The following is a 12,750-nucleotide window of genomic DNA, read 5'->3' as shown; positions in this document are numbered from 1 at the left end:
GTTAGAAAGAAGGAGGTTGGTGAGAAGGCTTCGTGCACTCAGACATCCTTAGGGACAAGGGGCGGAGGGGTAGTTTACAGAATTCGGGGGGTCCGTGTGGCTCCTCTGGCATCTTCACCCCAGCTCGTACTGTGCTGCCTGGGTCCTTTTCACCCCAAAAAGAGAAGTTACCTCCTCTTTGATTCTCTCCCTCTTCTCTATGGTCCTGAGTATGTGTGTGTTCGAGAGGGGGATTCCTTCAAGCTCAGGATGGTGGCTCCTTTTCCTTAAATTGGCCTTGTTTCTTATCAAGCTAACGGGCAGTTCCAGCTTCCCATTTCCTCCTAGTCAAGAGCTGGGAAATGGGCCCGGGACCGTGTGGCCCAGTTGGTTGGAACGTACACTGAAAGGTCGTGGGTTTGATTCCCAGTCAGGGCACATGCGAGAGGCAATTGAAGTTTCACTCTCACGTTGATGTTTTTCTCTCCTTTCCTCTTTCCCTCCCTCCTTAAAACCAATAAAAGCATGTCCTGGGTGAGGATTTCAAAAAGAGAGATGGTTTCCCTTTTCTTGCTGGATGGGACTGGGGATTTGTAAGATGGATTACACAAAAAGAGGGACTTTGCATGTCAAGGCCCAGGTCGGATCAAATCCAGTGGCCCAAACAGGTACCAAGAGCCTCCTGTCCCCACTCCCCAAAGAAAGGGTAGCTCTGTCTCTGAGCTTCTTCAGATCCCAGCCACACACAGACGGAGGCTGAGCCTGGGCGAGAGACTCCCTTGTGACCTTTTCCTCCAGTCACCTTGTCCAGGAGGCCCAGGTGATCTTCTCGATGACCATGGCTTCCGTTACCTGCTTCCCCAGGGGGACCTCGTGCACCTGGCGCTTGTAGGCTCCTGTGGACACCTGCAGCGTGGGAGGAAACCATGACCATCGACCTCTTTTCGAGTCCAAAGGACTCCTCCCCGTTTGGTGAGCTGCTTCCCAGAACAGTAGCCCCGCCTCTGCAAGCCCAGGACTTGTCACGAAACCCAAGTTCAGTGTGGTCAGCCCACGGCGAAGTTCACGTGAGCAGGGCACTTTTCCATCCATTTCCCACTATTTTCCAAAGACCTGAGGCAGTGGCTCCTGCCCAGCAGCAGCAGGATCACCTGGAAACTGGATAGAAATGCCCAGGCTTGAGCCGCACCCCAGTCCTGCCGAATCAAACACTCTGGGGTGGGCCTGGGTCTGTTTTCAACAAAGCCTCCGGGTCCCTCTGACGCTCACTTAAGTTTGGGAACACCCATTCACAGAACCGAGGTCCTTTGCCCGGAAGTAAGACCCGTGTTCTCGTGGACAGCAGGGGCTGTGGGTGACTGCTGAAGCACCTAGGACCAACCCCTGCTTCTCCGGGGCCTTCCAGGGGAAACGGGTCAATTTCCAGAAAGTGGCTGCTGCCTGCACCCGGCCCTCTCCCCCTGCAGGTGCTTCCAGCCCAGCCTCCCCCGATTTTCCTGCCGTTCCCGTGAGCGGAGATCTGCCTCATCGGGGCCTTCCCACAGATGGAACAGTGTTCCCGGCCCGCTTTGCTGGCTGACTCCGACTCCTCCTCCAGATCTCAGCCTAAATACCACTTTCGCAGAAAGGAAGTGGATCTAAATCCAGCCCCCGTTAAATGCTCCCATGGCACCCTGCCCTGCTCCTGCTCAGCACACAGTCACTCATTCCATTCTGTGAATGTGAGTCCATCCTGTGCTTGTCCTCTCTATGACAAGGCAAGCTCCAGGACAGCAGGGACCAGGACCATTCTGTCCATCGAAAGCTGACCACGGTGCCTGGGTTATTAACTATTTGACAATGAACGTGTCCTCTCTCCTGTCACAATGAATACCCAACTCCAGGTCACCTCTCAAACGCACTGCCTTTGTTCAGAGTGCTGGGAAGATGGTTCCGTCTTCCACTGTAAGTTTTAAGGGCGGGGCCCCTCTCTCTCCCCTCCCACTGGCCGGTTCCCCCGGGACCCCGTGATGAGTGCTCACTGGTGGCCCACCATCTGGAGTCCAGGTCCCAGTGTGGAGGGGCCACACGACCCAGTAGGGTTTGGAATGTAAATGAATACGTATAAGAAGTGACACAGGCTTGGGGGCGGGGGTCCCTGAGAACTAGAAACTAGGAAGCTTTGAAGGCGAGGTGGTGAGAGGAGGGTCACAGATGATTAGGGCTTGTGTTTCCTGCTTTTCTTACGGAAGAGAAACTCTACTACTTTAAATCCTATTTCTTCAACCTGCTTAACTTCTCTAATAGGACAGGGGAGAAGTAACAGAACCTAACGCAGCGCCTGTGAAGAATAAATCAGCTCATAGACCAGAACCCAGGAAGCTCTCGGTGAATATGAGCCGCTGCTGTTATTACTGTTATTATCGGTTGCCCCAGGCACCAGTAAAGCGGAAGCAAACCTGAATGTATCTGCCATCCGCAGAAAAGTCCATTTGGATGACAAAGCTCGGGATGTCCTTGCAGTAGCCAATGCGATTCAGGCTGGTGCCCTGCATGAGGTCATAGAAGTCCACGGTGTGTTCAGAAGAACCAACGGCCAAGAATCTGCTGTCTGGGCTGATCCTAGAGAAAGACATCCCAGAGCACGGTCACCGAGCGGCCGGTCAGGCGGGAGGTCTGCTCTGGGACCCGCCTTCCCCGACTCAATGGCAGGGAGCTCTCACTTCATATCTCACAGGTGCTTAGCTTCTCCCACGTTCTATGAAATTCAACTATTTCTCTGCATCAAACCCCGAGGAGGCAAGGGAATGCGTGCATGCAGCCTTTCTTAGAATGGCATTTTGCAGGAAGTTGTCACCACTCTCGTGGAACTTAGTAAAGACACGTCTGAGAACGCATGTGTGAGAGGGTGTCCTTTCACAGGGGGCTTGTGGAGAGGGACCTTCTTCTGACTGAGTTCTTCATCCCGGCCATAGCCCTTCTGGAAGGGGAGCCCTGGGAAGGAGAATGTCTGCCTTCTCCCCTCCTGCCCCGACCCCCTGCTATGTACCTGATATCTTGGATAGCAGATTTCCGGTCTCGTTTTTTCCCCCAAACTTTCAGGCTGTTCACCAACAAGATGACAAACTCTCCATTCTTCATGCCAATGGCCACCATCTCCCCGTCAGGGCTGTAGGCTGCACATCTGGCTGCGTGGCCCAGGTTCACCTTATTCAGCAGCTTCTGCATTGATGCAAAGTAATAGCACCCAAGCCCTTGGCTGCCTGGCTGGTCCCTGGGGAACATCCTGCCCCCAGGCCTGAGCAGCCAAGCTGCCTCTGCTACCACGTGGGCCTCCAAAGCGCTTGCTTCTAGCTTCTGTCCCTGAGTCGCTAGGTGGGCAGTAAGTTTTGATTAGAACAGCTTGATAGATGATCTGCTTTAGGGCAGGGGGGCTGGCAAACTTTTTCTGTAAATGGTTTGGAAGAAAGTATATTAGGCTTTGGGGTCCACGTGGTCTCTCACACCCATTCAACGCTGCTGTTGTAACACAAAGGCAGCCCCAGATTCCACATTAATGAAAGCAGGACTTAATTTGTAGCAACAGGCAGCAGGCCGACCTTGACCCTCCAGCCGCAGATGGCTGACTACTATTGTTCATGTGAGTTTGCGACATAGCACCTGTTAGTTCAGATCCTGAATTGTGGCTCTCACTAGCTGGGTGTGTTCAGGTTAGTGACTTCTCCAGTTTCCCTTTTGAAAAACAAGTGATATTAATATTGGTCTTGCAAGGTTACTGTAAGCACGAATATCAGGGTGCGTGAAGCACCTGGTACAGAGTAGGTAGTAAATAATAGATGCTGTTACCATCAGCATCGTAAGCACTGTGAGCTGATGAGGTAACAGCCACGCTTAGGCTCCTGCATGTCTGTTCTCTGGTCTGTGCACTGAAGACAGGACTCAAACTTATTTCATTACTAGCTACTTTGTAATGAAACCAAGTATTTTAATTATTAGAGACTTAATTGTTTTTTGTTTTGTTTTTTAAATATATTTTATTGATTTTTTACAGAGAGGAAGGGAGAGAGATAGTTAGAAACATTGATGAGAGAGAAACATCGATTAGCCGCCTCCTGCACATCTCCCACTGGGGATGTGCCCGCAACCCAGGTACATGCCCTTGACCGGAATCGAACCTGGGACCTTTCAGTCCGCAGGCCGACGCTCTATCCACTGAGCCAAACCGGTTTCGGCAACTTAATTGTTTTAATATTAGACAAGGCTTGGTAACATTACCTCCCTCCCCACCCCCACCTTAGACTATTCTTTGCTATTTTGGATTTTAACTCCAGATGAATTTTTTTTAAATCATTTTATGATATTTTGTTTTTTCCAAACTCTAAGAGAAGCTTTGTGGAGATTTTGATTGAAATGTTCTATTTGGGAACATTTGACATTTTATATCATTTTTAATCTTCTTGTCCAGGGAAGATGATTTCTCATCTCCATTATTTATTTATTTTTAGGTTTTGTGGGTTCTTTCATGACAAGAGAATAATCATTCTCACTTAGATTATTCCTACTACGAATAAATATTTGTAGGCAGATATACAGCTAAAAGACTGAGTGTGTGTGAATGGGACTTGTTATTAGGCTAACTAAATTACTGATCTCATATTCGGCCCCATCCCCACCCACTCCCTGGCCCGACCTCTCCTCACTACTCTGCGAGGCCCACACGTGGGCACTGGAGCCTTGCAGACTGGGCCCCTCACCTTGTCAGCCAGGTCCCAGATGCGGGCTGTGCCGTCGTTGCTGGCAGAGATGAAGATGTCCTTGGACGGGTGTGTGGCCAGGCCCCAGATCTCGCCCTCCATGTGTCCGTCAATCAGGATGTTGGAAGCAGCATTTTTCTCACCAACTTCAATGATTTCTCCATCTTTGGTCCCCACTAGAATTTTTCCCTGTTGTAATCAAAACACTATTAGAAAAAGGACAAATACTGTACCATCCCACCCCTATGAACTACCTGGAGTAGTAGTCAAATTCATAGAGCCAGCAGCATGGTGGCTGGCTGGGCCACACCTCGGGGCTGGACTAAAACCAACACTGTTTTACAAACAACTGTTTGTGAGGCCAGCAGGAAAGTGGGCATTCTCACAAGGACTGCGATATGGACTTTCTGTCCTAAGACAAAACCAGTAACCCCTCATGTACAGCCAAGAGTAGCTCAGCTTGTTAGCACCAACAGTTCTTTCTTCTTCTCACGTAATTATTCCTTTGTCTTTTCTCATAAAAACCCCTCGCTTTCACCCCGTAATCCGGACACTATCTGGTTCTGCCTCAATGTGTGCTCCCCAAATCGCAATTTTTTGATGCCAAATAAATGCAGATTGCTTCTCGTTTCCACTGTTTCATTGGAAGGTGCTGAGCTAACTCTCACTTGGACCCCGCCCCTCCTCCCGGCCCCAGGAGAGACCAGCCGGCTCACTTTGCCGCGGCACACGGAGCGCACACACTCCACCAGCTGCCCCGTCTCCAGCTGGAAGGCTCGGCAGCGCCTCATCTCCTGGTCCCACAGTTTTACAGCACCTCCTTCTTTGGTCCTAAAAAGATCAAGAGGGACTCAGCATGTCAGGCCCTGTCCTCAGACCTCCCGTGACCCTCACTGCCCTCTCTTCCTGGTACCTCCTTACGGTCACTCCACCAGAGCCCAGGAGGACGGACCCTCCAGGGTGGCCCTCCCTTAGGCCCTGGTGACGGGCCAGCACAACCCCTTGAATGAGCAGATTTCCTAAAATGCCTTCCAATGCCATAATCTTGGAAGGAAAGAGAATTGCAATCTAGAAAATCAAACTTTTCATTAAGTCAAACATAGAGTGTTCGTGTTTCTCCCGTTTTTCTGCTTCATTTTCACAACTTTCCTGTCCCCACTGGAACCTCTCTCTCCATTCTCACTTCTCCTTCATCTCTTCTCCCTCAGAGCTACCGAGAGGAACCCTTTATGCACAGCAAAGCCACGCGGGTCTGTGCGAGAACACCGCTCGGGCTGTTAGGTTGTTAAGCCACCATTCAGCAGCCTCCCTTCCAGGGGCGGTGACCCTTGGAGAGACAGCAGCCTGACCTCCCTGATGCAGCAAAGAGAGGAGAACGAAAATCTGCATTTTCTCCAAGTTGTAGATGCTTCTCTCAGTCTCTTCCCAAAACAAAACTCAACTCAACTCAACTCAACTAAACATGTGTTCCCAGAGGAGCTCTGGCTTACGGCCGCTCTTTGCCGCCGGTCACGATGAGTCCGTCCCGAAGGGTCGTGTACATGGTGAAGACGGGCCCCGTGTGAGCCTTGGCCACCAGCCGGATGAGGAAGTGGTCCTTCCACACGTAGACGTCTCCATTGATGGCACCCGTGAACGTGAGGTTGTTCTGCAAACAAAGGGACACCGTCCACACCAGGACAGGCACAGCAGCCCTCACAGGCGCCTGCCCTCCCCCCCCCCCCCCCCCCCCAGACACCTGCTCCTCGGTTAGGAACCCCAGCGGAGAAGTGGAAACATGCCCTGGATCTGACCTTCTGGGCTAAGGAAAGGCAAAGGAGTTTGCAGACAATCACAGCAGCACATGATACATCACCTGGCCTGAAAGCCAGTCTGAGTTACTGTGGGGCCTGGCTTCCCCACGGAGCACGGCTCTGCATGGAGTGAACTTCCATTCCGCGAGCAAGGCCCAGGGGACGGGGCGGCGGGCGGGGCTCCACCTGAGAGCACGCTCTCCTGGCTCATCCAGGAAGTGGGCACACCCACAGCTGGAGGGCCCGTGGGCTGTGTCCCAGGATGTCCCAGGATGTCCCCAGGGGATCGTGCCAGTTGGCTGAGGGCACCCTACAGCCCACTTAAGGATGCCAGTTGGGGGGATTTGTGGTGCACAAGGGCTGAAAAAGGGATGCTCTCGGTGGTAGAAACGAACCCCACCTCCTCTGCGGCTGTCTAACCCAGGCCCCACAGGCTTTCAAGCCCGTCTGCCTCTGGAATCATGAACCTTCTGCCCACCCATCGATGCTAAGGAAAGGGAACAGTGATGGCAAAATGCCAATAAAGCTGATCTTGTGGAAACAGCTTTCTTGTTTGCAGCTTCTTGGCCATATTCCTTCTCCACTCCCCCTGCCCCTCGCCCCCCCACTCCATGCCCAGGAGTTCAGGGCCCCTCGGGAAGCTCTGCTGGGACTCACAGCACCAAAGGCCACGGAGAGCATCGTCTGCATCTTGGCAGCCTCCATGGACCCAATGACCCCTTTCTTATACAGGAGGGCGCTGCCTGCCAGGGTCCAGAACTTCATGTGTTTGACCCCAACAGACACAAACTGCGTGTCCGAATCCGGGCGAAATTCCACCACGAATATGCGCTCCAGGTGACCCCCTCGGCTGGCGACCTTGGCCCCTGTGTGGATGAGAGAGTCCAGTGAGGGGCCCTGCTGAGCCCGGGCCAGGCTGGCGCTGCAGGTCAGGGGGGCTCTCTATCCCAGCAAACCCGGGCACCCTGCAGTGTCCTTTCTTCTCTAACTGCCCCCTGCCCCCGTCAGACACCGTGGGAAAGAGAGGCTGTGTCAGGGAAATTTCCAGGACAGCAGGGGCTGCTAACACAATCCCGGACTCCACCCCCACAGCCACGTCCAGGCACCTGTGAACACAGCAGGAAAGGACAGCCTGGGAGGTGGAAGCTTCCAGAGAAAAGGGCAAAACGGCTTAGGGGCATCCCTGTCCCTCATCGTCACCAAGGTTCACCCCCACAGGAAGAGGGACCCTCCCCGAGTGTCGCTGAGACTCACGTTCTCTCAGACAGCCTCTCGCCAAGACTCTCTGCTTTTATTTTATTTTTAAAGGTCCCTTTTTTTCTTTTCTTTTTTTAAAAAAATATATTTTATTGACTTTTTACAGAGAGGAAGGAAGAGGGATAGAGAGTTAGAAACATCAATGAGAGAGAAGCATCAATCAGCTGCCTCCTGCACACCCCCTACTGGGGATGTGCCTGCAACCAAGGTAAATGCCCTTGTCCGGAATCGAACCCGGGACTCTTCAGTCCCCAGGCCGACGCTCTATCCAGTGAGCCAAACCGGCGAGGGCAAAGGTCCCTTTTCTTTATGGTTTTTAGGTTTAAATTCCTTTACCTTTTACATTTAATTACTAGTTTTATCCCCAATTCCATTTATTTATGTTTTTTACTTGTCTCTTGAGTTTTTCATTTTTTCTCCTGGGTTTTACTTAACCTTTGTCTTGATCAAATCCCAATGCCACCACTAATTGGTAGAACTTTGGACAGTTAGTTAGCCTCTCTGTGCCTCAGTTTCCTCACCTGTAAACCGAGGGTAATAGTGCCCGTTTTTGAAAGTGTGCAGATTAAAAGGATGGAGATAAGCAAAGCCCTTGAGAACAGTCTTGATGCAGTGAGTGTTCTGTAAGCGACAATTATTATCATCATCATCACTCCTTTGGCTCCTTTTTAAATCTCTTGGCTTCTAGTCTTTTAGCCCTTATTTTAAACCTCATCCATTTTTGTCCCATCAGCCCTTGAGGTTTTAACTTTTATTTTGAACTTCTATTATCTTTCCTTTATTGTTCTTTAAACTTACTCTGAATGTTTTAGTTCCAATTTCCTTTTATCTCCTCTCCCTGTTATTCACTCACATGTATTTTTTCTTCCCCTCTTCCTCGTCACTTACACTCACCTATTTGTTTGTATAATGGCTCTCCAGCACGGTGGACCGAGGCCAGCCTGCAGACACTCCCTATAGGAATGGTCTCCCAGGGGAGGGGAGGCCCACAGGTTACCTCTCACCACCAGCAGTAATTCTCTCTCTGCAGAAGAAATGCTAACTCCCTGTAATACCCCTCTCTACCTTGGGCCCAAACAGTACCCAAGGATACTATAAACTAAGTTACAAGACAAACAACAGTGTGGGAGAAAAACACTGCAAAACTTATGAGACCAAGACTTAACATTAAGAATCAGTAAAGAACAGAAGAAGCAATATACAGGCAGTCAAAAGTGATGGAAAAAGGAAGAGCTCAGGAGTCATGGGGGAAATGCAAAATGAAACAACAGTAAGATACACCTTTCCTCTAAGCCACCGTCTGTGTTTTCCTGGTGATCTCACGCACACTTCTATTGTGGCGATGCCTGCCTCCCTCTGGGCACTGGCTTCTAGGTCGCTCAGAACAAATTTCTTACAAGCATCTAGGACCTGACAACATGCAGTTCATATAATAAGCTCATTTTTTCCTCCACTTTACTTTGTATATTCATTCATTCATTCTCTCTCTCTCTCTCTCTCTCTCTCTCTCTCTCTCTCTCTCTCACACACACACACACACACACACACACACACACACACACACCCAAGAGTTCCACAAATTATATGCTCCCTAATGATCACAAAAATGTACATAAACCTCTGGGAAAACACTTTATTTGTCTGTAAGCAGGACTTAAGTGAAGGAAAAACCTTCCGCAATCAGCTCAGAAGAGCTGGCGGTTGGTGAGAGGCCCTTCAATATTATCTCTGGCTCAGAACCTCTGTAGAGACCCAAGTGCTGGTTCCAGCAAAAACAATGGGAGCAAGTTACCAAAGAGAAGGCCTCTCCTGTTCCTGGGAGCTTGTTTAAAAGTCCTGGCTCCACCGATTCTCCCTCTGCAGGTCAGAAGGGGCCCAGTGAGCAAGAGTCTGTGCTGGGGCAGGGCTCGAGCGGGTCCTGCCCAGAGGGACAGACAGGGCAGTGAGGAGAGCGAGCCGGAGCTGAAAAGCCAGGACTGTGTATAAGGGCCGATGTAACTTTCTTTCTAGGCATGAGGAATAGACTTGGACTTGGCTACCGCAGAGAGTAGAGTCAATCTTGCAGAAGAAAGGCATTATGCAGCAACTTACGACCTCACAGAGGAAAGGGCTTAGTGGAGCTTTCTGAGAGGGAGTGGTTGCCTTGGGAAGTGACAAGGGCCACATCCTTGAAAGTGTTCAAGCAGAGGATGGAAATTGACTCATTCGTCTATTTAATCAGCTGGCCACGACATTATGAGGAATGAACCTGCATCCCCAAGGTCCAGAGGATGGGGCCGTTTGGACACAGTATCTTATCTAATAAAGACAGAATATGCAAATTGACCATAACTTTGCAACAAAGATGGTGATGCCCACAGCCAATAAGGAGGGAATATGCAAATTGACACAAGGCGAGAGGCGGAAAGGTGGCTCTGGCCAGAGTGAAGGCGGTGCCAGCAGCCAGGGGAATGAAGGCCTATTATTGCACGAATCTTCGTGCATCAGGCCTCTAGTATGAATGAATAAGAAAATGGGAAATGGAGGAAATGTGACGGTTGAGTCTTCTCATAAACATCTGCAGGTCCCCAGCCTCGTTTCCTCACGTGGGAGCTCAGGAGGGATTGGGATGCTCCTCTGGCTGTGCTCCTCTCTTCATAGCCCCCGGCCACAGCCCCTCCCGTGGGAAGAGGCTGAGATAATGGAACGCCAGAAGCCTCAACTGGAGACGTGCCCCCCTGTGCGTGCCTGGCTTCATGTGCCCCAGATACGGGCTGCCCGGCTGGAGACAGACCTCATTAACGTCCTAACTAATTAGACCTGCTTTTGCCAGCCTGAGAACATGCTTGGAAAATTGCACAGCTTTAGTAGCAGCCTCTCTCTTTGTGTGTGTGTTGGGGGGGGGGGGGGGGGGGGGAGGGGAGGAAAAGGAAAGAAAGAAAGAAGGAAAACTAAATGGCTAAATTAAATGTGAACCTTGATTACAAGATGAATCCCCATTTCAAAAAGTTAAAATGTAAAAGAAAAATATGTCTCAGTGGTAACACCCTGTCCCCAGTTCCTGGAATAAGAACCGAGGTGCAGAGTCTGCTACAGAATCCAGGAGCCGCCAGAAGGAACGCTGAGGAGGAGGAAGGTTGGGTCAGAAGTCGGTAGGATAGAAAGGGAGGAGGCTGTGCATTGGGGCACTTGCCAAAAGTCCCCACAGACCCTTCACGAACCAGCATAGGCCCGCCCCGCCCTGGCAGCCCTCTCGCCATGGGGTCCAGGACCCAGAGGTGTCCAATGGGCAGCTTCTCCAGGATCCCAAGAGCCCTGGGATCTGCTGCCCCAGCAGCCAGGCCTCCTGGGCTTGGCAGGGAGGCAGATCGAGGGTGGAGCCCAGCCCAGGCCGCAAGCGCACCCCCCACATGGACAGAAAGCCCCGTTTTGGTTACCTTCCTGCCAGCGCCAGACGGTGATGGTGTGCTCGGGGTCCACGCCCACTGACACCAGCAGCTTCCCAGTTGCGCTGAAGTTGATGTAATTCACTCCCTTTGAGTGGAAGCACCGCAGCATGGAGAGGGTGTGCTTGGTCATGGCGTCCCAGACGTGGATGGAAGGTGTTGTTCCTGCATGCGGGAGGCGTGACAGAGAGCTCAGGCTGGAGAACGGCCGAGCCAAGGCCACACTTGCGTTCATGTAAAAGTCTTTAAGACCAGCGTTCAGGGGACTTTCGGCGACTGGGCCTGAGGGACCTACAGCCTGACCTGCCAGAGGCGAAGACAACAGCAAGCATCTGCTGGGCTCGTAGAGACGGGGACTAAGGGCACGTACGCCCAACGCGCACACCGGTGGAGGGGGGTCGCGAGAAGGAGACGGATGAGGTCAACGCTTTGTATCTGCGACTCAGCCAGATACAACCAGCAAACATGACGCAGCGGCATGACTTTGCTGTGCAGAGTCAAACTACTCACGATGGAACAGCCTTACCTGGGGTCTCCGCAAGGTCACCTGCGTTAGGTGGGCAATGGCAATGAGGAAGCGTCGGGGGAAAACAACAGCTAAAGTAAGTCACGTTTCAAATAGTGAAGCACTTAGCACCAGCATCAGAAAGTTTCAAATTAAATGTAAAAATGGACATGGCTCAATGAAGACAAGCAGGAAGGTATGTTTGTAAAAACTGCCTTTGAGATGACAAAGCTAAAAAACACACACACATGCTTTTCACAAACGTGAGTCAGTTCCCATTGGTCATTGGCAGTTTCCCAGGCACAGAAAACCCGGGGACACACACTGGACTCTCTCCTGACCAAGCACAACCACCAGGCTTCAGACATGAAGCTCTTCATTTGATCCCCTGGGTTTGAAAAATCTCACCGGTCCACAGGGACGGGGGCATCCAGTGATCGGGAAATCAGCTATGGTCTGACTTTATGGTTCCTCAGAACCACCAAGCACTGAATGTGTTAACCCAAGCAACTCAGAGGCATTCGGGGCTCAACAAATCAACAGCAACGTCAACAAGAAGGGGTGGGTGTCAGTGACCCACCCTGCCCTCTCCCAACATTCCTGCTCAGCGTGGAGGAGCTCAGCTGCACCAGGACCCGCCTACCTATCTGGCTGGTGGCCACCACGTTCCTGTACTTGGGGTGCTGGTTCACCGTGAGGCAGAGGATGTCGTCCGTGTGCTCCAGGTAGAAGCTCTGGCTCCCTGGGAGAGAGACGTGGAGGGTGAGCGGGGGAGCCTGAAGACCTCAGGGCCAGCACACAGCTTTGTGTGGCATCTTTGGAAATGCCCTGTGAAATGAATCAGCCCTGGGAGACAGGAGATCACTTTTCACATGTACATAGTCTGTGTCCGATCTGAGAGAGGAGCTGGTATCTTATGTAACGCACGTCAGCTCCATTCGATCCTTCCTGCTGTCCCGTGTGGGCCCAGAGCACAGTCCAAGTGCAGAGGCTTCCAGAGTCCAGAATGAGGAGGCTGATGGTCAAAGTGGCCACTGTAAACCTACCCTCATGCCTGG

General features: G+C 51.5%; 1 protein-coding gene across 1 annotated transcript in view; it reads right to left on the bottom strand.

The window, feature by feature from the left end:
- Positions 1 to 12,750, bottom strand: part of EML6 (EMAP like 6) — a 196,689-nt gene that overhangs the window by 5,231 nt on the left and 178,708 nt on the right. The window contains exons 30-38 of the mRNA XM_070429229.1: positions 12,336 to 12,434; positions 11,179 to 11,352; positions 7,163 to 7,371; positions 6,203 to 6,360; positions 5,429 to 5,543; positions 4,713 to 4,901; positions 3,008 to 3,180; positions 2,418 to 2,580; positions 782 to 885 (exon numbers count right to left, since the gene is read on the bottom strand). Coding sequence (XP_070285330.1) covers positions 782 to 885; positions 2,418 to 2,580; positions 3,008 to 3,180; positions 4,713 to 4,901; positions 5,429 to 5,543; positions 6,203 to 6,360; positions 7,163 to 7,371; positions 11,179 to 11,352; positions 12,336 to 12,434 — 1,384 coding nt within the window. The remainder of the gene's footprint in view (positions 1 to 781; positions 886 to 2,417; positions 2,581 to 3,007; positions 3,181 to 4,712; positions 4,902 to 5,428; positions 5,544 to 6,202; positions 6,361 to 7,162; positions 7,372 to 11,178; positions 11,353 to 12,335; positions 12,435 to 12,750) is intronic.

Source organism: Myotis yumanensis, unplaced genomic scaffold (genome assembly GCF_028538775.1).
Source record: "Myotis yumanensis isolate MYYU_CA2020_CCGP unplaced genomic scaffold, mMyoYum1.0.hap1 SCAF_11, whole genome shotgun sequence".
Taxonomy (NCBI): Eukaryota; Metazoa; Chordata; class Mammalia; order Chiroptera; family Vespertilionidae; genus Myotis; species Myotis yumanensis.
This window is presented reverse-complemented; position numbering and strand designations above follow the sequence as displayed.